General features: G+C 29.7%; 3 protein-coding genes across 10 annotated transcripts in view; 1 reads left to right on the top strand and 2 right to left on the bottom strand.

Annotated features, from left to right (window-relative positions):
• Window positions 1–8199, bottom strand: part of LOC130900412 (tyrosine-protein phosphatase non-receptor type 4) — a 29881-nt gene extending 21682 nt beyond the window's left edge. For 2 of the 5 annotated variants that reach the window (XM_057811009.1, XM_057811008.1), the window contains exons 1-12: window positions 7932–8114; window positions 6577–6905; window positions 6085–6301; window positions 5790–5910; window positions 5428–5668; window positions 5007–5258; window positions 4052–4209; window positions 3678–3907; window positions 1901–2083; window positions 970–1245; window positions 395–744; window positions 9–290 (exon numbers count right to left, since the gene is read on the bottom strand). In XM_057811009.1, coding sequence (XP_057666992.1) covers window positions 9–290; window positions 395–744; window positions 970–1245; window positions 1901–2083; window positions 3678–3907; window positions 4052–4209; window positions 5007–5258; window positions 5428–5668; window positions 5790–5910; window positions 6085–6301; window positions 6577–6861 — 2595 coding nt within the window. In that variant the 5' untranslated portion in view covers window positions 6862–6905; window positions 7932–8114. Of the gene's footprint in view, window positions 1–8; window positions 291–394; window positions 745–969; window positions 1246–1900; window positions 2084–3677; window positions 3908–4051; window positions 4210–5006; window positions 5259–5427; window positions 5669–5789; window positions 5911–6084; window positions 6302–6576; window positions 6920–7931 lie in introns of all 5 variants that reach the window. The other 3 variants (XM_057811011.1, XM_057811012.1, XM_057811010.1) reach the window with 3 other exon arrangements.
• A 165-nt stretch (window positions 8200–8364) lies between these two features.
• LOC130900417 (arginyl-tRNA--protein transferase 1) lies at window positions 8365–15666 on the top strand. Of its 3 annotated transcripts, none has more exons than XM_057811029.1 (7): window positions 8365–8585; window positions 8680–8806; window positions 10440–10741; window positions 12252–12478; window positions 12710–12871; window positions 14771–14955; window positions 15107–15666. In XM_057811029.1, exons 1-7 carry the CDS (start codon window positions 8492–8494, stop codon window positions 15501–15503), a joined length of 1494 nt encoding a protein of 497 aa, XP_057667012.1. In that variant the 5' UTR covers window positions 8365–8491; the 3' UTR covers window positions 15504–15666. The 3 variants fall into 3 exon arrangements, with proteins under 3 accessions (XP_057667012.1, XP_057667013.1, XP_057667014.1); XM_057811030.1 differs by lacking the exon at window positions 12710–12871 and adding an exon at window positions 14126–14275; XM_057811031.1 differs by lacking the exon at window positions 12710–12871.
• A 2976-nt stretch (window positions 15667–18642) lies between these two features.
• On the bottom strand, window positions 18643–27066 carry LOC130900414 (THO complex subunit 1). 2 transcript variants are annotated; one of them, XM_057811015.1, is made up of 9 exons: window positions 26986–27066; window positions 26507–26566; window positions 26128–26422; window positions 25687–26069; window positions 23310–23521; window positions 22678–22850; window positions 21561–21681; window positions 19744–20246; window positions 18643–19614 (listed from the first exon to the last, which is right to left on the bottom strand). In XM_057811015.1, exons 2-9 carry the CDS (start codon window positions 26543–26545, stop codon window positions 19418–19420), a joined length of 1923 nt encoding a protein of 640 aa, XP_057666998.1. In that variant the 5' UTR covers window positions 26546–26566; window positions 26986–27066; the 3' UTR covers window positions 18643–19417. The 2 variants fall into 2 exon arrangements, with proteins under 2 accessions (XP_057666998.1, XP_057666997.1); XM_057811014.1 differs by having other exon boundaries at window positions 26840–27065.
• Between the last annotated feature and the right edge of the window lie 2 nt (window positions 27067–27068).

Raw genomic sequence — 27068 nt, forward strand, 5'->3', positions numbered from 1 at the left:
TTACTTACAGCATTTTGTATCATCATAGCTCGTTGTTCCCTCATAGTTTTAACTATTTCTAAAGGATAAACTGGTTCGTTAACCTCCATTAAACATAAAGCAGTTTCCATCAATACCATCACACCCGTTCTACCGATACCGGCACTACAATGTACCACTACAGGAGCAGAACCTTTCCTTGCCGATCGAACCTTTTCAGTAAAATTTAGAAATTGTTGTGGGGAATCAGGCACTCCGTGATCAGGCCATGCAATATATTGCATATGTTTTATATCTCTTGATTCATTATTCTAAAAAAAAATTAATTGCTAAATGCTATGTATTGTGAATATATGTGTTTAACTGAAAATTAACAAAGTTTTACTACTTAAACAAAGTATAAAATGACTTTTACCTTAATGTCGCGAAGAACAAAATCTCTAAAAACAAAACTTTCAGAAGGATCAGTCTCTTCAGAAATACATTTCATAGTAGTATTTTGCATAGTTAATGTTTCACCTATACTCGGCCAGTATTTATGACATTTGGCTCGTCCCCTTTCTATAAGAGTAGTTAACATTACAATCAAATTGCAGTTTTCTTCGAGGATCATTTGCCAAAAGTCTTCAGTGGTCGCTGGTAAAGGACCTTGAGTTGCTATGTAATGGTTTACTGTTTCAGTACCAGATATTGACATGTTTACATAATTTGCATTGATATAGTCACCATTTGTACCACTTTTCAACATAACTCTAGTCGTATCATCTGAAATAGGAGTATTTATAAATGATCAATCAAGAAAAACATTTTGTTTTAAATTTCGAGGGATGAATTTTGCGGTAAATATACAAAATAAAATTTCAGCAATTATTAAACATTAAGCTACCTGATGAATTGTATGACACAAATTAAACATTTCTAGATCACAAACAAAATTGATTTCATTGAACATTAATTGTAAAAATAAAAGTATTTTATTAGAATACTCACATGGCAAAATATCTCTATATCGATTCTTATTCACATTTTGTGGTTTTAGCGATTCATCACATGTCAAATCAGGATGTTTTCTAAAAAGTGTTTCGTATCGTGCTATTAATGTTCCACTAGCTAATCCATCAGCTAACAATAGCATACTTTGTTGGAGAGCGTTCCCAGGAGATGGAGGTTCTATGTCTCCTGCAGGTACATATTGATATGGCGGTTCTTCATAGTCTTCATAACCTTGATACAAGACGTTGGCTTTCACCATTAATACTAGCTTACCTAAAAGTTAAAAAATCTCGTTAAAATATGATATAAATAAGAAATTCACCACCTAGGCTTGGGCGAGTTTAGAAATATAGAGAAACATTGTGTTATGAAAGTAAATAGTGAAATGAACAGACTATATTTTGCATTTAGCCACAGAAAGAGATCTTTGGAGTAAAAACCCACTTCAATCAAAGTGTATATCACATGAGTTAAAATGAAAACTTTCTAAGAGCATGTTTCAGTTAAAATAAAAATCTGCTTCTTATTTTTAGAGTCTATAATAAATTTCAATTTAAGTTTATTCAAAACATCATAAGTCTAAATGGTTCCGATTTTTACTTATATCAATTTTTTATTTTATTTTAACAGTACATAAACAATGATTAAATTTAGAAATTACTAGAATTTGTCTGAGCTTCATAATTCTTTGGAATTTTGGAAATAAACTATACGGGGTGCTCAGAAATTGATGCCGAATCTAACTAAAAAATTGTGTCATTCACATTTTAAAATGGCAACCCCATTTTCTGTCAATAATTTGAAAATCATCATATATATTTAAATCATTATCAGTACAGTTTACTGCTATTGATTATAGATTTCACCAAGGTGTTATAGAAATCTGACGCTCTTGAAAATTAGTGTGAACCATTTTAATTATACTTACCTGAATTTGTAATTCTAGCTTCTTGAATTAATTTGACAACGTCTTGGTGAAGAGCGTGTGTTACATCGTGGCCATTAATTTGTAACAACTGATCGCCTTCCGATAATCTTGGCACACATTTATCTGCAGGTGTATTTGGAGCTACTCTAGATACTAAAATAGGCACATTTTGTTCACTTCCACCTACAAAAAATGCTATATTCACACAATATTTTCACTATTCGAATTGATTGCCGGACATTTTGTAAAGTACATACTGTTACGAACTCGTCCAACGATTTAGATCGTAAAGCACGTGCTGTTCTATTATGATAATTGAATTTAAAATTTGGCGGATATGGCGAAAAATTCTCAGAAGGATCATTTTTTTACTTACGAAGACAATTTCTTAATATCATTTTTATAGAATCATTTTTTGAAAAGACCTTTTCGTTTGTTTTCAATCTAAAATCCGAAGTATTGAGAAATCCGTTGTGCATAAATAAGCGCTTGTTTCTTAGTGTATATTTTAGTGAATAGTGAAGTCTTAGTGCATAATTTGGTGAATATTGAATAATTGAGTGAATTTAGTGTTAGTGTATAAACAAATTAAGTAAAGAGCATTGTGTATAAATTCACCCCACCGATTAAATAAATAAGAAAAACATTTTAATACTTGTAGAAAAATTTTTGGTATAGTTACATGTAGCTTCAGCCAAATGTTTGAGTTCTGTTGATGGCTCTCAGAGCTATTAAAAAACTTTCACCCAAAAACTAAGAATAAAAGAAAACATGATATATTTGTACTCAATTATTGGCACTTGTTATTTAAATGAAAACTTTTAAAGTAATTTAGGAAAAATCAACAAGAAAAAACATTTTTTCATAAATGTTACAAGGAAATTCTAAAATATATTGAAATTGCGTTTTTTGAGACTTGCCGTGTGATCCAAAGAATCAGATTACACAGTTTTCTATAAAAAAATATGATCAATTACACAATAAAAAAAACATTATCCATAAAAACTCAATAGCAGAAGTCATCTCAACTATCGAAACCAACAAATGATCAAGTAATTTATATATTTAAGATACTTGCTTAAATAATTCACAAAAGACTATTGAATTTTGGTAAAAAATGAAATATAATGAACACTAAGGGACTATAACCAGGTATTTTTATTACCTTATTGCTCAAATGATGGAAGTAACAAATTATATTGATAATAAAAGTAATGGATTCATAAGATATAGATATAGAAGAGTTCATATTCCATCATAATAAATAGAATTGAGAAACTACACTTTATTCACTTTTGGTTTACAACGAACGAAACTGACAGTTATATTTGTCACATAGTTCATATGCCTATAACTTCAAGACCAAATATAAGTTAATAAAAGGAAGGTTTTGAAAATACAAATCCATAGCAGAATGAAGAGAGATTAGGAATGAAAGAGAATATTTCTGATTGATGGTGCTTAGGCTAAGTATTATGTTGAAGGGAAAGACCAAAGTTAAGAAATAGTAAACTATATTGGGATAATTGCCAAATGACAAAGATGAGTAGAAATTCTAGGGGTTTTAACACCACTGATGATGATAAATATACGGCATATTATATTTTTGATCTTCATGAAACCTTTTAGATATTTGTGATCCATTTATGATATCTTATTCTTATTTAAACATGTTTTGTAAGCTTTCTTCCAATGACATTCATAGATTTAACCTGTTACATGAAGACCAATGGATTTTATAATCAATGATAATATGCAGATTAGTTAAAAAATTCACCTTTCACATTAAAACCATATTTTCCTTCTTCATCAGGATGGAGAACAATCGTTACTAGATTATCATCGATTATTTGCGACGTAGGGGAATGACTTAAACTATATGGCGGAGTATCATATAATCCATTAGAAGTGGGAGAAGGTGGTTCTTCATCTGCATAACTTATAACTCTTCCAGCTATTCCAGGCGAAAAGGGACCTTCTAGTGTTCTTTCCAAAAAACCTCCATCACTGAAAGAAAATAAAGAAAAATAGTGACACCATATTGTCAACATTTTCTCTAGTGATTAGAAATCCGATTTTGAGATTTTTTCTAATATTTTTTAACGTGAAAATACTAGTAATTATATGATTATGGGTATACTCATATCTTACTCATCTGATATCCTACTGTCTTCAGTCCATGCTTTTTTAGGTTCTTTGGTGTCTAATGAAGTGACTTTATGAGCGTAAGGTCCTGGTGGTCTAGCAGGAGCTGTTATCAGTTTTCCTCTATCTTCTAAATGTGGAGGTGTATGAGTAGAAGTGCGACCCTATAAAAAGAAGCTGGATAAAAATGTATCACCTCATTATATAACTGAATGAAATAAAAGTATGGTGGTACTGAAATAATGTTCACTTTATTCAGCATTGATTGAAAATTTATTTTTATCTCTTTAAATCAAACATAAATTGTTTGGAACACTTGTAAAAAGATAAGACAGTTCAAAAAAGGCAGGTATATCTTCAACAATATGTATACATTAGATGATACTCCTGTTTTATTCTATAAATTGGAAGCATAGATAATTATGAAGGCCACAAAGAAGTTGAAACCATTTGAGACATGTTTGGATGTACATACATTGAAAACACCCTAGATCTTAGATTAACTAATATCATGATTCTTAGACTGAATGTTGAAAATGATTAACAGCTTGAACATGATAAGAAATTTCACAGACAAGCATACTGAGAAGAAAAGTATTTAATACAGAAGAATTTCATAGTTAACAACTCTCAAAACTTGATTTAGTATGACAATATTCTGATGAATCTGAGTAGTAGCAAATTATTATAAAATATAATGAGGCAATATCGTAAAAATATCTATTAAATGAGCACAAAAATCAAGTCCTAAATCAGTATCATAGTTCGCAAAATGGCCAAATTCCTAATTTTTTATAATTTGTACTACTGATTGCATTTTGTATTCCAATTGTTATATATTATATATAAATACAAAATATGGAATTTGTTAACTTTGAGCATGCTAATTTTGTTATAGTGGTGGAAATATTAACAACTATGGTTATTAATTTGATGACTATAAAACATATTTTTTCCATACCACCAAATATTTACTGGGCGATCTCACGAATTTTCTTTCTAAAATCCCTCTCTGTCGTACCTCTGCCACTGTTTGATATTCTGTTCTTCCAGAATATGTGAATTTGGAACCAAGAGACAATGGAAATTTTCTTTTCACTCTCGGTGAATGAAGGCGGAAAAATGTGTGATGTTCAACACATGACTTCCAAAGAGTTTTAGATGAACGATATGTCTCCATGTTGAAACCAAGCAAGGTATCATACGATTCAGACTAAAAAAACATAACGTAATAAAAGGTAAGAGCTGTTAGTTGGAGATTCATTTTCATATCATGAATAAATGATCTATATGGCCTAAACCATATAATTTCACTAACAATTCATAAATAAATTTTATTCTATTTTATTTCTTTGTGAAAATAAGTTAATGGTTTTACTTACCAGCTCTCGACGAAGCTGTATAAAAAACTGCTTCCTTTTAAATGAAATTTTCATAATTTTAGACCATGAAAAAACGTTAATTCGAATATTATTTTGAAACACTACTAAACCTAAATGTGTCACTCCCAATTGGATTTCTTTATTCGCACTATCTCTAGCTTTATGTAATTCTACTCCATACATTTCAATCCTTTTGGCGTGGTCCAAAAAATTGAATTCAGCATCTGCAGGAAGTTGGCCTCTAAAAATTTATACACATATAAAGTGTGTTCACAGATTTAAGAATATAGAAAAATGTATAAAGTAGCTGGAATCTATCTCAACTTATGAATAGTGATATCAGACTAAGAATTTATACTTACTTGTGCAGTTTGTGTAATTCTGATATTTTTTTCTCAATGTCATCAGTTTGATTTGGAACAAGTTGAATATTTGATAAGTAATTTGGTCCATGTTCTTCAGGTTGATAATCACCTAATTCAGCTGAAACATGCACGCAATATAAATCCCTTACTCATAGTGACAGCATTTTAAAAGTATTAATGTAAGGTTGTTTTAAAAATACATGAAATAAATTTGATAGATGCAACAGGTATCAGAAATCTGTTGGTGTAAGAAGGGGTAAATGTTATGTATATTAACAGTTATGTAACTTACATTGTACAGTATAACTAGCTAATAGTATGGCAGTGCTTGGGGGTAAATATAACTTCCCTTCTAAAATATCTCTTCTTAATTGTAAATAAAACTGATAACGGGTATATTCTTCTTGGAGTTTACTTGGATCGGACACATAAAACTTAACTCTAAAATATAAAGGATATTGACAGGTTCCCAGCTGCTTTTTTATTGACTTGGACAGATCTAACCAGCGCTAAAAAGTAAATTTTTAAATATTGTCTATACTACTCCTAATAGTTATGCTTAATTAGTTTATATTTTTCTAAAATTGAGCTTATACCACAATGTTTCAGTAATTAATGAATTGATAAGTAAATGAACAACTATTTATTAATTCAATCATTTGAAACACTTACATTTGCTATGAATGTTGTTACATAAAAAATAGAAAAAATACTGAAAGAATTACTCAAACTTTTAATCATAAACAGAATCATGAATACATGAAATATAATAACCATCTCTTACCATCCACGCAGAACTTCTTTTTCCGGGTAAATTACCATTATCTGAAAACTGCAATCCAAAATAATCTTTTTCAACTAGCTCAAGATGATGGTAAACCTGTTCCAATAATGTACTGCCTTTGGCACGTTTTTCAATATGAAAAACATGTTCTGTGTCATCTAGAAATTTTACAGTAATACTTAATGTTTTTAATTTTCTTTCTCTCGCTGCAGCCAGTTCTAATGCATGTACGTTGTATGTACCACTAGATCCACTGAATGCTCTTTTAGAGACACTCTCAATCATACTTGAAAATTCAGATGAAGCCACCTACCATCCTTCTTTACATTCTGAAACAATGCAGCTATTAATCATTATAAAATAGTTCAGATCTGATATTCTTAATTTTTTTCCAATTATGAAAAAACAGTTTAACTGCATATTTCCTGAATGGTAGAAAAGGAGACTTCATAACATTAATTATTTTTTTTTTTGCTTTCCACTATCCCAAGAAGTGAAATTTTCATAATTATTGTCAAAATTAACAAGAAAATACAAAAATCAGAAAATGTAGATATTTAGAAACAAAAACGGAGAGCCTATAAAGCCTTGAAAGAGGAGTAGATTATTTAATTAAAAATACTAATAAAATGCATGGAGCATTATATGACATCTGCTTCTTTGATAATGAGATAAGTGAAACACCAAAAATATAAATACATATATAAGAATACAATATTAGCACTAATTTTTGTGTGAGGGTTTGAATTCAGATAAGCTGAAAAATAAAGTTACATAGAAACGTATATGAAAAATATGAGGCTATTAGAAAATTATATTATTGAATATGATACAATAGGCAAAATTTCAAATCTTCCACAAAGCATTTTCAATTTACCAATATAAATAGATGTTAGGTACATATAAAATCCAATTAGTGAAATATATATTAGATAAAATTAAAACTAATAATAAAATAATAATAATAAATAAAAACTAATATTGAGTGCTTAAAATGATTTCAAAGTGGATCTTATATTACAAAAGTGCAAAGATGAATTAAGTCATATGTATAAATTTACAATTTTTGTAAAAATTCTAAAGTAACATGATAAAAGTAAACGTTTCCGGAACGCCCAACTTTTAAATTTAAATAAACAAACCTAATAATCTGTGATTTAACTAATGTGTCATTTCAATGTAAACTGTGAATAATAATATATATTTAACTGAAGTTATCTAGTACATTAATTACATATCACAATAGTTCCTTGTTTATAATAAAAAATATATAGTCGTTAACCTATTGGTCTTGTTCATTTTTTAATTGATTCTGATTGTCGTTTTAATCAAAAGGGAAATTATAATATAATTACCTAAGATCCTCTCTTTTTCATCACGATTTCATATTAATTGTAATGTTAATGAACTAACGATATTAAAAATGTTCCTGTTAGTAATCTGCGAAGCACATTTCTTATTTTGTTCTTTTTTTTTAATTACATTGACGCATAATTATTTAACTTTTATCAATTATTCACAGACATATTCGATGCTGCTACTGTCATTATCTTCTTCGTTTCTTACGTGCACTATAGATTATAATTACACACCGATAATCTTAACGGCTTTGATTTTGTCGACTGACGACAGGTCGTACTTGAATAAAGTTACAATTAAAACATTAATCACTTAATCACCTGATTTGCAAACAGTCTTCCATATCGCCGTTTCTACTAGAAACTATCAGAACTACAACAAATAAAATAAACCTGTTAATTTAAGAACAAAGAAAGTCTGCGAGAATTAGAATGTGGTTCATCTATGATTTATACTTATTAGGGTGTGACAGACGTCAAATTTTCTTATTTAGCAAATATGTCGAGAGAAACAAATACTTTTAGTTTAAAATATAGAAACAGTAAATAATATAACAATGGATTTGAATAAAGTTAGTGTTGTTAGATGGTTTGAGGACACGAACAAGCATAGTTGTGGTTACTGTAAAAGTGAAAATAGTATATCACAAGGCTAGTTTTCATTTCAAATATTTAATTTAATATTTTCTTTATAAGCTGGATATTTTCTGTGATATTTTATATAATTGTTAATTATTTTTTCTAGGTATGTGGGCCGAAAGTCTTACTGTTGACGATTATCAAGAACTTATAGATAGAGGATGGCGTAGATCAGGAAAATATTGTTACAAATCCCTAATGGAACAAACCTGTTGCCCTTTGTACACAATAAAGTAAGTAGAGTGTGTATTGGGCTGTAAAACACTGGACATCAATGGATTAATAGGAGCATCCTGCAATTGGTAACTTATAAAAACCCATCCTAATTTATAAAAAAAACCGCGATATTTTATTTATTAGTGAATTTATACAATCTACATGACGATAAAAAATATATTTTTGTTATAAATAAATTGTGATATAAAAATTATAAATCACTATAACATGGGACATATAAGATGTTTTGCTTGACACAGTTTTGTACAGGTGTCAACAGTTCCTACCACTGGTTTCATGTGTCATAAAGACGAATATATGCCAATCTCTAGCCTATGAAATAATTTCATAGTTTGGGTGTAAAAAATTAACATATAATTCTACACTTCTACAACAAATGTAGGGTTTTAACAAGAAAACATTTTTTAACTAGTCGAGAAATTGACTACAATTATTATAAATCTATCAATAGTTTATCTGCTCACTGTTAATTAGGAGAAAAGTGCCTCACACATTAAACTGAATATACATGGTTAAATCCAGGTTAGAGATAAAAAGTATTTAACACAATAAAAATGAACTATGGGTAAAGATGTGGTCAAATAATTAAAATAATGGATTGTGACAAATATCACAATTAAACATTAGTAATTGGAATCACGCCATTGTTGCAAATAAGTGACATCCATGATATAAACCCTTGACACCCGCTATATAAACCTATGATAGACGTGATACGAACCTTTGACACATCAAATCCTTGAAAAGCAAAAAATTTTATACATCTCATGCTGTATGGATCATTTTTCTGTTGTAATTTATAATTGTTCTACTTTCTTAAAAATCTGGGCAAAACTTTAATCCCATAAGAATTCATTCTCTTTTTAATCTTTATCATTTGTTTCCCAATCATTTTGTGGTTCTCTAATGCATCCTCTATTTCATTTATTAAAAAATACAGTTTCTTTATTTTAGAGGAAAAGTCAGTTAGAATTATTTTTATATATAAAAAAAAATATTTTGAGAATTATAAATAGTTAAAAATAATTATCATGTAGATTTACATTAGAGATATTAATTCAATTATACTGTATTTTGACTTCAAATGTTTAGATGTTGATATTGATATCTATAGCAGTATTGGATAGATAAATTTGATGATAATTTAGATGATCTGTAGTGCAAAACCTAATTTTTTGAATTTAAATAGCATTTCCTTTATAAGTTCAGTAAGAAATGAAGTACCACATGTTTTTTTCATAAATTACAACGGGTTTTATAAACTACCACGCATTTTTCCATTATTCCATGTGTCCTTGTTTCTGTAGGACATGTGACAATAGTCACTGTCTGAGAAAGGGAACATTGGAGTACAAAAAAATAATTTTCCAAAAGTGTTTTTTTTTCTAATCCCATTTTCATTTTTCTTCAAAAATATAGACCATTTTTAAACATTTATTGTAGATTCAATGTGTGTTTCAAGTTTTATCCCAAAAAAATTGTTTCTCTCTCATCATTATCTGAATTCTATGTTGATTTCAAGAATTGTTTTTTGATAAGTTTTCTTAGATAAATAATAATATTTCAATGATTATAGAACTATTATTTTTTCTTATTTCATATGGCCTGTATTATTTGTTTACTTTTTAGGTGTGATGTGATAAATTTTCTATTAAGTAAATCACAGAAAAAGGTTATTAAAAGGTTTAATAAATTTCTAAAAGATGGAAATATTAAATATGAAGATAATATACAATTTGAGGAACCTGATAATCATTCTGATTTACATCAAAACCATCCAAAAATGAATTTAAGTGATTTAAGTGCAAGTATATCCAACAGTATACAACAAAATAATCTTACATCTATAGAAACACCTTCCACATCTAATACTGATGAAATTGACCTGAATGAAATGGATAATTCGCAACAGAAAACTGAAAAAATATGTGGTAAGGAGTACTGTTAATGTCTATTTTAGTTCAGTGATACAGGGTGTTTGTAAATTCATGCGACAACATTCAGGAGGTTTATTGCTCATATGAAATTAAGATGGGTCATTCCTATAACAAAATTTCCTCAGCCCACCCCTTTCCGAGATATCACCCTTGAGGTGGTTACTAGAATTGAGTTTTCTTTTTTTTTCTAAAATTCCAGTAATGCTAGGAAGTTAAAATTCTGTATCTAACTATAGGTATTTTTTCAATATTTCTCTTACATTTTATTTATTCTAAAATTTTTTCCCAAAACCAATGTCTGCAGAGAAAAAAAAAATAAACACCATAATTTGTAATTTTTTAATAAATTGAGTGGTAATTTATGATAGATACTCTTGGAAAATGTGCCTAATCCATAAATAATACATTTTATTTAAAAATTGTGGATTATGTGGCATTTCATGTGTTAACCATTCGCAACTCGTTGAGGAGAATCTCTAGGTAAAAGAGCTTGAAACGTTAGATGTGGTAAGGATACAACTGTTGCTCCTTTAAAACTCCGCCGATATTTTTCAGCACAAAGACGTCTAGTTTGTAGAGAATTGCCATTTGCCTTATCATACACAAAATGCATGTCGGCCATTTCAGCGTTTGTATACATGTTACATTACACAGATAAAGCAAAAATAACAACCCCTTGAAAATAAGTTTTGAGATGAAATAAAGTAAGGATTGCAAATTTCACCCCCTAAAAATACCCATAGTTAGTTCTTTGCGAGAGTTTGAAAGAATATCAAGTTTCTAGCTTTACTGAAATTCAAATTCAACTTTTTGTCATTATTTTTTGAGGATATATCTCGAAAAGGGGTGGGCCGAGGAAATTTTGTTATAGTAATGACCTATCTTAATCACCTCCTGAATTTTATTGCATGAATGTAGAAACACATAGAAATATATTTTTGGTAATAGATTAGTCTACATAAATGTTTCCAAATAATGCAGTATATTTATCATCCAAGTAAACAATATTAATTCTAAGAACAGGCATATTGTAACATAAGACATTTGTTTAGCAAAAATAAGTGGTTTAGAATTCCTATAATTTTAAAATGATTTATTCAAGTAAAAATTATTTTCTACAATTGTAAAACAACAAAATTAATAATTATCACAGTTACCAAGAAAGTCTGCTCAACAATCATTTACTCTTATAACATATGCTATTTAGTTTGTTCTCAATGTTGCATTGAGTCAGTTCATCTCATGTGCCATTTGTTAAATTATGCTTGAAAGTAAAATAGACTTAATAAAAAATAAATGTATTTAAAAACAGTAGAGATGTGGAAAAGGTTTGCTGCGTTCTAGAAGAGTATGAACGCTGCCAACTGAACATGACATAGCTTAAGTAAGAGAAATGGTTATTGAAAGTAGTAATTCAAATTTAAAATATATTTTATTGTCTCTCACGACACGAATTGCATGCTGATGGCATACAAGAACTAACTATAATAATATTCATTTTTAGATAAAGCATCTAATTCTAGTCAACTGAAGGTGAACACAAAGACACCATTAAAAGTAGGAGTTGGTGCTGATCCCACTAAACCACCTTGTAAAAAAGCTAAGATATTAAGAATTGAAAGGAAAAAGGCAAAAGGATTACAATTTCAAAAAAGTCCACCTGTGTCTAATCAAAAAAGTTTAGAACAGTTCCTTGAAGAGGTTTCTCAAAATGATAAAAAAAAATTGCGAGTAAGTTTTTTTGTTATTTTAGTTGAAATAACTTGTGCTCTATTATTAGTTTATGTATTACCACACAAAGTATGTGATTATAAGAATTTCAGTTTCACAAATAAATACAGGATGACACTATTGCTAATAATCAATTAAAGCATAAAATCATTGTAGAATGCCTTTGCATAACAGTCTTTTACGGATTTCTAAATAAGGTAATATTTCTTAAACTAAAACTTTTTTGTAAAGATGTGTTTGATTCCAACCAGCGTTCCGAATTCTACATGGAAAGCATCAGAAGATATAGAATTTCAGTTATATAAAAAGTATCAAATGGTTATTCATAATGATCCGCCTAGCAAATTATCATTAGATGGGTTTGACAGATTTTTAGTGAAGTCTCCTTTGAAGGTAATGTCTGAGGGTTTTTAAGCAGCAGAGCAAATGTATATTACAAAGGTGACTTCACTTTTAACATTCTATATTACCATTTCTATTTTCGTTAGACAGGTTATTGATACTTTTCCAATTTCAAATTTCTGAAAAAATATCACTTTTTGTGTAACTGATTTATTAAGTCTTGGCATGAATGACACAACTGTCATAATAAGCGACATGCTACTGTTTGTCTAACTTCTCACTTGTATTGGGTGATAAAACTTCTACTATGATCCAGCATCCAAGAGTTTCTAAGGAGTGGCATTGGAAATGGAGAACCCGTACAAAGGGTATCACTTCAATTAACAAAAGGATCAAGTACAATCGTCTACACGACATATCTGACTTACTAAGGCAGTTGTGTCAGAAAATTATGGAAAAATTAGTTGTTAAGGTGTGCACTTGCTCCAATCTACACTGCTTCACTTTCCAAGACTACTGTACACGAATATGGCTTCACAGAGATTGAACACCCTCGAAGTAGCCCGGATCTAACCTTGCCCGACTATTTTTTTTTCGAAAAGCTTAAGGCCGAGTTAAAGGGTGAAAGATTCAACAGTGACGATAAAATTAAACAGGCAGTTAAGAACATTTTGATTCTAAAGACGCATCATATTTTTGTAGTGGTTATAGTGAGACGTTCTGAAAAGTGTATGGAAATAAAGGAAGAACATATTAAAAAATAATCACATTTTTTTATTTATGACCCTTTTTTCTGTTAGGCTAAGAACTCATGGAACGCACAACATATTTTTGAAATTCGTTTTAAAATTCAAAATTTGATTACTTATGTGTCCACTTTTATGTAAGCTTTAAAAGTATAGAAACTTTTCACTACAATTCAGCTACAAAAGATGAAAATTGATGGACCAGAGAAATTTTTTGGCTTCAATCATTAATAATAATGACAAAATTAGAATAGTATGATGGTACATTCGGTTGTTTGATTTGCATTTCACATTTCTGGTTGCTTGGAATAAAATGATGTTGTCTAATAATTAATAATCTTATTATATTGGTTTTGGTAACTTTGTGGTTTGTGGAATATTTCATTATTAAATAGAATTTTTAATGTTGTTTATGATGCCTAGAAACACTTTCATCAAAAGAAATTGTGATAAGAACTATCTGTACTGATTACCTCTTTATAAAATAAATAGTTTGTAAAAATTTAAGTAAAATTAAATTATGCTGTCACAATACTAAATATTTTTTTATATTCAATAGATTACAGTGGAACAGATGTCAGTTTCATGTAATACTTATACTTTGAGTGCAGAATTATATAAAAAATATCAAATACATATTCATAACGACGACCCAAGCGATTGTAGTGAAGATCAATTTTATAGTTTTCTGGTCGAAACACCTTTGAAGGTATATTTTGCTCTGCTTTTTTATATTGGTTTGCCAAAACAAAAAATGTTGAAATACTGAAATAACTTTATCAGTTTCATCTAATTTTATATAGGTAATTACCTACTCTGATTTATTTGCAATAACTAGAAGGAGATTTAATGTTCTAATTTATAATATATTAAAAGATATAATATTCAATGTTCATACTTTTTAACAAATATGTTTAGGGTTACAAATTTTTTGAATTTACAAACTAGCGATAATTTACTGAAAAAAAATATTTTCAAATTCTAAAATGACTCCAGAGGTATATTTGTAATGATTGTACCTACTTATAGCTCAGCTTCATTTTTTGATCTAGAAACTATTGAAAATTGTATAATTTCTTTTGAGATAAATTGTATTTCTGTATGATCATAACTAAATACCTTAAACCTTTTGATATCAAGTATGTATCTCAACAGTTTTTGTCTACAGTGTTCAACTTAAAATTAATCACAGGTATCATTTTAGCCTAAACAATTTCCTGAAGGTATAGATGGTCCAGGATATGGATCTTTTCATCAACAGTATTGGATAAACGATAGATTAATAGCAGTAGGTGTAATAGACATTTTGCCTAGGTGTGTTAGTTCTGTTTATTTTTTCTACGACCCTGATTATAGAAGTTTAACGCTTGGAACTTATGGATCTTTGAGGTGAATATCCTACAAACTACCTATAACATTTTTGAACTTTCAATAATTTTTTTGTGACAAACAATATCTGCATGGTAACTCTAATATGTAATATCGAATTGAATAATTGTTTGGTTTTATAATCATAACGTTTTTTGTTTTAATTCTGTAGGGAGGTACAGTTAACGCGTTATTTGCAGAAGAATCTACCTCATTTATCGAGTTATTATATGGGTTTCTACATTCATTCTTGCCCTAAAATGAGATACAAAGGAAAATTAACTCCATCATATTTGGTTTGCCCAGAAACTTACCATTGGGTTCCTATCGAAAAATGTATTACTTTATTAGAAGCAAATAAGTACTCCAGATTAGAAGAAGATATTGATGCTATAGATGAAAACCTTCCCACCCAGAGAGATATTTCAGAAATTCAAGTTGTTTATCAACGACATCTGATGCATTATGATGACTTTGATGAATTTGGAGATGAATCAGAAAAATTTAAACTTATAGCAAATTTTATTGGCAAAAAATGTTGCAGATCTCTTATTTTTTGGGAACAATGATATTATATTAAATTGAATTTTGTGCATTTTCTTATGAACAATAGAAATTTGATAGATTTCACTAGAAATAATTAAACTTAACAAACAATCTAAGTATGTAATTATTTCAGCAAAAGCAACAGAAAGTGTTATTTTCCAGATAATATAGTCTGTTCAGAAGGAAGGCTCTCTTTCTATATAATTCTCTCTCTCTCTCTGTATATATATATATATATATATATATATATATATATATATATATATATATATATATATATATATCAGTAGCACAGAAGTAAACCGTCGCATCTCCACGTTTAGCCAAATTTGAGTTCACTACACTTTACCGCAAACAAAATTTTCTTTTTTCTAACGGCAAAAGATCGTAAGTATCAATGCATTTAGTATATGAGATATTCGAGATAGAAACTGTAGTATCTCCTGTACCCACGGAAGTAAATAATAGTAACTCCACCGAGCGGTACTGCGCATGAATCTGAAGCTAGATTTCAGTAGTGGTAAATGATCGTATCTCCATTCCTCAGTGTTTTCCACCTGTTTAGAACTACTAATAATGACGAGCAGAAGCAGAAACCTTGTGCAGCTGGCTTTGGAAAATGTAAGAAAAGGTAATGACAGATACGGTGTGTAAAATTTTCACTGATAGCTTAAATTAACATGAAAACATGGTACGTTTTGAGGTTATAATTTTAAAAATCCTGGGTAAAGTAATCTATTGTTATATTCTAATACTAAATGAACGCTTGTGACAAATGTGAACATTATACAAGAACACATTTTTTGATTGTCTGTTACAAGAAAAAATGATGCCCTCAGTAATTAATCAATTTGGAGATATGACTGTTTACCTCTGAGCTTCATTTCAGAAACCACAACTAATGAATCTGTCCCAGTTGGAAAAAATATAGCAAAAAGTGTCGACAATGCAAGGAAAGATAATATCACATACGGTAAGTCAAATTTTCATATAAACTTACGAATAAAAGAGAAATGATTCTCTCACTGACCATGTACTTTGAAGATACGGCTATTTAGGTATCTGTAAACTTTGTTTCAGAAAACACATCAGATGAAGCTGTTGTAAAAAACGTCACGGAAATTGTAGAAATTTTTGATACTGTGTCTGAAACCGCAAATTATGATTTTATGCTTAATTCTCTCCTTGAAATTCAACCTGAATCTTTTCCCTTAGAACAAACGCAAAATAGAGAAGTAGTACTCGAAGGCACTTTGGGAAGGCACAAAGGGAATCTCAAACTGAGTTTGAAATTTCGAAGAAATTAGAAGCAGTGGCTTCGAACTTTAGAAATAACTGTACAGAATTAAGCAACCCAGAAGATATGTCCATTTCCGAAACCGAATCTGAGGAGAATTTGCCTCTCTCAAGCATAGCTGCAGAACTAGGCCATTCTTCTAGCAGTTCTACTGACTCACACCTCAAACAAATGGAAGAAAATACAAGTAAAACGACTCCAGCAGCTATTGATGATTACGATGGGATTGGAGAAGCTTATCTTGATGATGACAGCGACGCGGATCCTGACTACGTTCCCAGTTCAGAATCTGAAACAGAACAAGCCTCAATCCAAAATTTGGAAAGTGAACAAGAGAATGTCGAAAATCTACATGGTGCTGCAAACCCGAATGCAAAAAAGGAGATTAGGAAACAACTAAGAAATATCGACCAATGGAAAGCAACCAAGAGAACAGTGAAGACGTTATCTGGAAAAGAGCATATTTCTAAAACAGGCAAGTTAATATGTGCAAAATCCATGAAACAAGCATGCGGGCCCTGCAAGAAAGTGTTCAGAAAAAATTAAACAAGATGTACGAAACGAAATATTCCACAGTTACTGGGACGCATCAAAAAACTGGGATGTAAAGCGGCAATTTATAATATCACATGTCAGCAGTAAGCCCACGAATCGAGTAACATCGAAAGACGGCAGCAGGAATGGTCAAAGGAAGCAAACAATTTCCTACTAATTTGATGTAAATGGGTCACGAATAGAAGTCTGCAAAGTGTTTTTCCTAAATTAGGAATCTCAGAAACTGTAGTAAGAACGTTATTGAAAAAGGGAACTCTGGGGGGTTTTGCTGCACGTGATATGAGAGGTCGACACGTACCTTCAAACAAACTTCAGGAAAATGTCCTCAACAGAGTTAGATCTCATATCAGGGCATTTCCTTTGTATCAGAGTTACTACAGCCGCGAGAAAAGTGCTAAAAGCTATTTGGGAAGTGACCTAAATACAGAGAGACTTTACCAATTGTACAAACAAAAGTGTGTAGAAGATAATGTTCCACAGAATGAAGTCGTGAAGCATTGGGCTTACATGCGTGTCTTTGATAATGAATTCAATCTAGGATTTAAGAAACCTTCCAGTGACACCTGTGATACTTGTGACAGTTTTGTTTTGATACTTAAAGACAACTCTCTTGACGAAAAAGATAAGCAAGAAGCTCAACAAGCTTACCGTGCTCACCTTGACGAAGCCGAAAGACGGTACCAAGAAAAAAAGCGAGATAAAGAAATGAGTAGGGGCCTTGAAAAAACCAAGGTAATAATGTTAGACCTTCAAAAATGTTTACCTACTCCATATCTGTCGAATTGCCAAAGCTTCTATTTGCTAAAATTGTGGAAAATCTCACGATATACGATGCTACCGATAAGAAATCCTACTGTATAACTTGGGACGAGTCCAAAGCTGGAAGAGGAGAGAATGAAGTTGCTTCGGCGCTGTTAAAATGGACAGACAATGTTATTGCTGAAAGTGGAACCGAAAATTTAATAATAGACAAAGAAAATTTTCTAATATCTGCAGTTGTTTGGTTGGAGGCACGTGTTGAGTCACCATCCATTATTTATTATAAAACAAAACCAAGAAACCTTCAAAACTGTTAATTTTGCAAGATCTGTTAGACAGGTGATGAAACTACCTGACAACTTACCTGCCATAAGAAATAGTCCAAAGGGGGTCAACAAAAAGAAGAAAGATCACTAATTACACTTCTCAAATGGGTCCCGACCACCTTTTATGACTACTACAGAAATATATCAGTAGCATCAAAAGATGGGCAAGACGATAACGAATAAATTTAACTGTTTTGTCTTTTTAAGCTTGGCATTCAGTTCATGTTTCTTTTTGTGTATTTGAATAAAATTTCAGTTTAAAAATATGATTTTTTAAATTAAATGAGGAGTAGTAACTACCCTTTACCTGCTATTTGACGTTGAAGTAAATAGTCGTAAGTCCACAAAATCAAGTTCAGGTATGGGTTATGGAAACAATGAATACTTCTTTTTGTCATGTTGAGCGTATTGATACGGAGTGCAAGAGTAGGAATTCCTGCTATTTTTCAATTTTCGGCAATTTTTTTAATAGACGAAATACAAACTGTTTTCGTTAATTTCTCAAAACTCTCTATAATGGAGATGCGACGGTTTACCTCTGTGCTACTGATATATATATATATATATATATATATATATATATATATATATATATATATATATTTACAAGTGTAGGTAGCTTTATCTTTTTCTTTCTGTGAAGATATTGAGTCCAAAGTTTAATAAAGCCAATATTAGTTTCAAACTATTTGAACAAAATCAAATTAGGAGTCATAAAAATATTTTCAAAAATAAAGTGTTTGGTTTATTGAAAACTTACTGTTAGTTCACAATGATTGAAATAATATTACAACAGTATATTTCTAATTTGCCTCACTGAACACAATTGTTAACTATCCCCATGCATCAAATAGTGTAAATGTGAGTGTTGGTTTTATTTTAGTAAACGTGCTCAGAATCATTAATTTCAACTGAATTTGCGTTATCCTATTTTCCAATTTTTAACATCTACCTTTATTTTTTTATTCATAATTTTGTATTTTCCTTCTAATATTTTATGTTACGAAACTTCTATATTAATTTCACTTTTGATTGCTTCTGCTGCTTCGTTCATTTCCAGACCTTCTAAAGTATACGCCAAATTCTCTAGCGTAGCATCTTCGTCATCTTCAAACCATAATTGTAGTAAGTTCCGCGCTTGTTCTACTGAGGTAGGGTTCTCTTTTTCAAAAAATTCAATTTCATCTTTTTTAAACCCTGTAAACAAAACAAAAAATATCTTAATTCATTTCTCCAGCCATTGAACATTTCTTACAAAAAAATTAGAAAAACTCTCAACTTGAGTTTTTTCAAATACAGTACCAGAAGAAAAGTGAGTACATTCACCTAATTTTGTTGCTAATTTCTGCCAATTTGGTGCAATCTTCTCACTGAGGTACATCAATTGTTGCAAAGTAATATTTTTTCTTTCAGGTCTGACAATAGTATCTTCTACAAATTCTTCTTGATCTGTAGGTTTTAAATCCTCCGTTGCTTGATCTGTTTCTGTTAGAATATTATCCATTTCACTATCATTTTGATTTTCTTGAGTGACTTCCTTTCCAGGCTTCTCATGGGCTATTTTTTTAATCATAACTTCTAAATAGCTCGATAGCGAGTTTGTAACTGTTGTACCATAGGTAAAAAATTGAGGACTGCGCCTTGCTAGTAGTCTTAATGCTCTCCATCCTAAATTACCATCTTTTAAGATACTATCATCTATTTTGTGGTTAGTTTCCAATTGTTGAATGGGTTCCGAGAAGAATTCCTCTAATGTTGGTAAGAAATTTCTTCCTTTACACGCTTCTAAATTATTTGGGCATTGATTCCATAGTTTAGTTAATTCACCGCTAAAAGAAAAAGTGGTTATTTTCAAATTAAAGAAGCTTACAATTAATTACTTTATATATGTTGTTTTTCAAGCATATCTATGTTTTTCTTAATTGACGTAGAATGAAAGCAGACATTTTACAAAATAATTTAAATCTTAATAACAAAGTCGCAAAAGTTGCTTGTACTGACATTTAATGATCCAAATTTTTTATAAATTCTTTATAACATATCACTTATGGCTTTTTTCCGTAATCTTTGAACAAAATACTGGAAGTATTATGTAGGTGATTTTTGAATTCTATGAATTTGAAAATTTTTACAAGAATTAATACAATTACCACCGAATATTATTACTTCGACTTCTTTTAGTCTTTATCAAAATACAAAATATAGATTTAGGTCCTGGTGTACCAAGGGGCTTGAGTGGGGCTGATATTTAGCTGAGCTTCTTTCGATGAACCTGGCAGTAGATGGCATTTCGATGCTGTAGATGCACATATTCCAGCTTGTATCTTACGGTCATTGTTCACACTTCAGGACTGATTAATTTCCTTTCCATAAATAACTTTTTCCTCCCGCTTTTCACAGTATTTCCAACGATTGTCCCGTTTTTGAATTGTATTCTACGATGCGACTTCTGTTTTATATTATATTCTAAGAGTACTCCAGTACTTTCTTTTTTTTACATATAATTATAAAGTAACAAAATTAACGACATAAGATTCAACATAAAATTATAGGTTGTATATGATTATGTTATTTTGGAAACGAATGTTGATTCCTTGATTGTTATAATTAATTCTATGTACAAATATAATTTTTATTTAACATGAAGTTTCTCATTTTATTAATTTTGCTGAAGCAATGATCCAATTGTTCAAAGAATTTTTTTGTTTTTTTCTATTATTTCTTCTAGTATATAACGTTCCAATTTTTAGTTTTATGAATGAATCATGGTATTTTAGGATGCTTCAAGAATAAATTCCACTGTAGTTTGGAAATTAAATTTTTCAGTTATTTTTGTTTAGTTCTGTGCGTTATTGAATTCTTGAATAAAGTGCTAATTACCTAATGCTATGACATCATATGAAACTAATTTGTATAATTTTTTACTTTGATTGAATGTGTACTATTTATGAAGGAATGATCAAGCAGGTTTACTTCACCTAATTCTGTTTCAGAGAAAAAAGCTTCTAATAACTAAATATTTTAATATCTTAATAATTTAGATACCTAAATAGAAACATACAGATTATTCTATTGTCAGAAGTACAGATAAATTTTGTCTGGGGACATGTGACATTAGTGGAAATAACTTCTAATTTACTTACCTGCCTATAAAGTACTTCCCTTGATTGTTAGCCTCTTTTGTAATATCTCCCAATAAACGTTTATCTGCATCTTTTTTACTTTCTGATACTTCCACTGACTGAGGTAAGGTCTTCTTAATTTCTGTAAATTTAATTTTGCTTGTAATGTTTCCCATTAAAAGTGATAAGAAAAAAACTTGATAAATAATATAACTTAGAATACTGCAATAAATTATAATAAGCTCAACTTTTGGATTCCTACTACACTTTACCAGAGTGTAGTGGGAATGTGTGAGTGAGGGATTCATGTTCTCTTTCACTGAAGTGAATTCCAAAAAATTTATACAAATGATTTTTTGGATCAAAGTACAAATAACCCAGAAACCAATTCCTGAGGACAAAATCAAATTATTTTAAAAAATTATGAATTAAAACAACGAAATTTTAAAAAACTACTGTTTACACATTACACATGATTTCAGTAAAACCATAGGCCTGGTCACAATAAACATAGGGTTAAGCACTATTTGGAAAATAATATAATAATTTTTAATGCCTCTCAAACCACCAGATATATCTCCAATGATTTTTTTCTTTGCAATTATTTACAACAAAATGCTTGTTGGTTTTGAAAATGCTACAAAGCAAAATTACATGACTGTTGAAAGTGTGATTTGGTTTGAAAATGTTTCACACTTTCAATCTGACAAAATCATTTATACCGATGTGTTATAACTATCATGTACTCTGTATAGCAGTATATTGGATAACTGCCACTGTCAGTTTAATAATTCAGAATTTCAAAGCTAAGATAAAACTTAATACAATTCACTGATCAATTTTCATTTATACACTCAGTAAAAATAGCTATTCTCAATAAATGTCAACAAATTCACTGAATGAATAAAGGAAAAAAGCTCAACTTGGTGGTAAACTAACAAATACACAGCTAACAGAAGTATTATATAAGTCCTATAATATTATGTTTAATATAGTTTTTATTTTCATTTGTTTAAAATCCATTTTTATCTATTTTTTATAGCCAAGAATAGCCAAGCTTTGATAGCTTTTCAAGCCAAGAATGTAAAAATACAATTCTGAAATAAATACTATTAAAAACATTTGTTTTTAATCTCACCTGGACAACTATCATTTTTCCATGCATTCCACAATTCCTCCCGATGCATTAAATTTTTGACAATTTGAGCAAATTCTTCTCCATCTGGTGGAGTTTCTCTCAACAAGTTATAAACTTTCTCTGTGTTTGTACTTATCCATTCTTTTTGATCATTCTTTAACTCATATGCATCCCTAAAATAGAAATGAAGTATAAATACATCACATGTAATTATACAATTGAAAACAAATTATTTATAATACAAAAACTGGGAAGAACAGTGGTTAGGCTTATTAATTGCAGATTCAAAACACAAAATAAAGTTATTTAATAAAAGAGTCCACTGATATAAGTTCGAGATATATGGGAAATTTTCCTTTGTTCTTAGTAATAATCTAGCATTTAATTTTATGGTTAGGTTAGGCAGTGTTCTGACATTTTTCTTGTGAAGCTTAGCTGTTACATGACAGCTGCTGGGCAGTGACTATAAGAATAATATCACAACAGTAGAATATAGACAAATTAATTATAATGTCTCTACGAGGTAGTTGTTTTTGTAGGCAAAAGTTACTATTTAGCCACAAAAATTAACAACATAGGAAAAATATTAGAAACTATTAGTATACTATATACTATACTATTAGTATACTTACGATTTAAATTTAACTGTGGAAGTAAAGTACTGGAAAACAATCAAGAATTGTAATAGAACAGATCTTCTAAAATTTACATCATGCAACTGTAAATCCAACAGTTTTTGGCTAGTAAGATATTTTGCAAAATATCCCAAATTTGACGACTTCTCTGTAGAAGTTACATAATCTAGTTTTATTCCTTGAAATGTATTTAACACATTAGTAGCATGCTAAAAATGAATAGAATATTTGATATCTATTTAGGTACATTCAATACCTATTCAATTAGATAATTGTATTAAATTATCTAACTGCATTGTAATGGTCTAGGAAACTTAAACCTTGAAGCAGTGAGGGCTACAAGATTTGCAACTAGAGGTGCTAGTATGGATTGAGGTCACCAAAACGTCATGTCAAATGTAACTTATGGATTTTGTACGTTTATTAACCTGACAGTGGTAGCGCCTCTTTTGTATACATATTTGATAGCACCGTGTTCACCAGACCTACATTATGATAAAAAAGAATTGTATTAAAATTAAATCAATATTTATTCAATAATTTATAGAATACAAATTTTTTATACATAATATAAAAACTAATTTCTAAACAAACTAGAAATAATAAAGATAATAATTTGAATTGATCACAATAAATATTGAAAATAGTATTTTGATTTATTGTCATTTTTACACTTAACACACTTTTTTTCTTAGCAGTAAACACATTTGGCAAATTTTCTGCATTTTTAATAATTGTTGCTTATTGACGTCTACTTCTAGTGGTATATTTTGAGCTGTTTATCTTCTTTCCGAGTGTTCATCTAATAATGATAAGGCAATAGTTTTCAACAATTTTTTTCATTTGATACTTCAATTATTGTTGCTAGAATTGTTTATAATTTTAGAATTTTCACCTGCCATATACATTGTTGTCTAGAACATTACCACCTCTTGGTATTATGTGCCACATTGTTCAACGAACAAAATTGATCCACCATTTGTCATATTATAGAAGCTAACAATTTCTGATTTATATTGATACCCAGAATCTTTATCAATCATGCCATTGTGGTGAAAAATTGAGAGCTAAGGAAACATTTTTGTTTCGAAATATATGAGACAAGGGTCATATCTTTTTGAAAGTCAAACATACTCGACAAAATCTATCTCGCCAGTGTAGTTAACTAGCACAAATATCTTAATTCCTTATCTACTAGATTTGTTTGGAAGTTTGGCAGAAACTACAATTTCCAACATGTAATGGTCCCTGCAATTTGTATCAAATTTATTATAAAACATTCCCATCGGAGTTTATCTAGGATTTTTTGCATTTCTCTTTTTTACCATTCATCAAAATGTAACATATGTAACACAATAAATCCTAGAGACATTGCAAACCAGAAAATTTCTACTAATACCCTGTTCTATTCCATAGCTCGTCAATATCTAGTCTGGCACCACATCCCTGGTATATATAAAAGACCCAATAAAACTTTTATTTTAATTTTGTCTGTGGGTCATGTAGATTTTTCTGGAGTATAGATAATAATATTCTTTTATATAAATTTATTCATACTTGCAATTATTGTATTTATCATTGTTTTTGCCTGTATCTATGGATTTTTTTTCTTTGCTAAGCTCTCTTTCCATTATTATAATGTCTCATATTTAGAGGTAATACTAGGTGTTCGTTTTCTTTTTAGTACAGAATGTTGGAAACATATATGGATGGCTTAGTTCACAGAGGCCTTTTGAATTGAGATCTGTGCAATTAAATGTATGTTAGGGTTTCACTGGCCTAACGCTACCACCAGAGGGTTAAATAAAAAATTTTTACTATGATAATTTCACAAAACCCAAAAAGTCACCGACAGATTTTTAGTAGATAGTTCATTAAGTAACAAAAATAACCAGGTTTTAAATGTTTCCTAAAATACATGTATATTTTAAATGTGTGTACTTCTTCCTGCTTCATTGTTCAAAAAGAGTTCTGGCTTTTGGAAATTTGTGACCTCATTTTTTTAAACAAAATGGAAATAAAAAAACAATGCCTGGAATTTTTCTTAATTCCACTTTTATGTTATGAGAAAATGATTTCTATTCAACCTTTTTCCATGTGTTATAACAAAACATGGTAGCCCTCACTGGATTAATAGGCACTCTAAGAACTTGCTTTAATAGAAGCCTACACTTTTTATTACTATAATCTAACAAGTTTCAATTAAGCATTCATCTACAAATGAAACAGCTGGATAAATAAATTGTCTATAACATTAAATGTTATTTTTCCACATCTGATTATTTCCTAACAGGTTAAATTTATAATTTGTTATTAAATATATAATTATCGCAGCAACCACAAAAAAAGCTGAAAATAAATAAGACAAACTTACTGAGCTAAAAAGTTTCCATTGAACTTTATTGTAGCATTGATTTGGATTTCTAAAAAAGTCCTGAAGTTGCCAAAACTTGCAGTAAAATGTAAAATCTATAATATTTTTTTCCTCTCCCGATTTACTGATATCACTAATGCCATCATCATCAGTTGGATCTGTACCATATTCTGTCACATTTTCTAAATTAAATTCACTCACAATATTTAAGCCAGAACGTTCAGAAAATGGGAAGAATTTTGCTAAAAATAAAAGAATCTTTCCACAAAATACTGTTGCTGTTGTTCTAGAGAGCCTTCTTAGAAGATCATTACATAAACGTAAAAGATTGTTTTTGCAACCAGAGAAGAACAATTCCTCCTTCCAGACATGTACATTTTGTTCTGAAACACATTAATGACAATAATGCCCTTAAATATAAATAAGAACATATCCACTTACCTACAAAACTAAACATATTTTCACATATATCGAGAGTAAGTGTTTCAAAAATATCTCCCAGAAGAACAACAGGTATTGTTGGTGAGCTTAGACCCTTTCTACACAGTAAAATAGAAAAGTCCACATAATCTTTCAAAATAACAACACTTTTCTCTTCTTCGAGTATTTTTAGTAGCAAATCTCGAAGAGTTTGATCTAAAGGAGATTTCAAGTCAATTTCAGTTTTCCCAAATGATTTTACCTTTTGTTCGAGAAGGTTCACATTGTTAGTTTTGAAGGATTTTTGTAAAACGTTCTAAAATTTATAACAGGTAAGTAAGATAAAATTAAATCTATTATTCAGCCAGACTTTCTTAACAATAATTTACAGTATACTTACTTTATACTCCTTTCGTAAAAATTCGAAATTGTAATTCATTTTCGATTGTTTATATTTAATCTAAAATATCATTTTTATACTTATTTCAATGTGCAACTACGTATTTATCTATTCCTTAGTTAGTATTAAATATAAATACAACTGGGATATAAAAGTTACAATCAGAGATAACTAAGAAAGTGGTTAAATCAATAAAACTGTAAAAGTACCTAACCATGGAAATATGAGGTTATAGCATGCTTTCTTCTATTTCATAAAATGTTTACATTGTAGACGTCAAATGTATAACCGCATTTAGCTATTCAATGACATGTACATGTACACAGAACATACCCATAAATATGTAGATATGACTGAGCTCTTTCTAATTTCGTTTTGAATGATAATGAGAATTTTTAATTACATATAAAAGTGGGTGAGTGATAAATAGACCTCGTAATTCTTTGAAAAGAAACTAAACAAAATAACTCCACATTTACCACTTGTTAAGTTCAATAAGAGCAACCCAAACAGCCTCTTGAAAATATACCTGTCATATATTAACAAGACACATAAAACAAAA

Source organism: Diorhabda carinulata, chromosome X (assembly GCF_026250575.1).
Source record: "Diorhabda carinulata isolate Delta chromosome X, icDioCari1.1, whole genome shotgun sequence".
In the NCBI taxonomy this organism is placed as follows: domain Eukaryota; kingdom Metazoa; phylum Arthropoda; class Insecta; order Coleoptera; family Chrysomelidae; genus Diorhabda; species Diorhabda carinulata.

Excerpts from the sequence above, each read along its gene's own strand:
- LOC130900417 (XM_057811029.1), top strand. The coding sequence starts at position 8,492 with ATGGATTTGAATAAAGTTAGTGTTGTTAGATGGTTTGAGGACACGAAC. Across the intron at positions 8,807-10,439 it reads TGCCCTTTGTACACAATAAA|GTGTGATGTGATAAATTTTC; the intron begins GTAAGTAGAGTG and ends TTTACTTTTTAG. Across the intron at positions 14,956-15,106 it reads GGAACTTATGGATCTTTGAG|GGAGGTACAGTTAACGCGTT; the intron begins GTGAATATCCTA and ends TTAATTCTGTAG.
- LOC130900414 (XM_057811015.1), bottom strand. The coding sequence starts at position 26,545 with ATGAATTACAATTTCGAATTTTTACGAAAGGAGTATAAA. Across the intron at positions 22,851-23,309 it reads TCCACAGTTAAATTTAAATC|GGATGCATATGAGTTAAAGA; the intron begins GTAAGTATACTA and ends TTTCTATTTTAG. Across the intron at positions 20,247-21,560 it reads GGGAAGTACTTTATAGGCAG|CGGTGAATTAACTAAACTAT; the intron begins GTAAGTAAATTA and ends TTTTTCTTTTAG.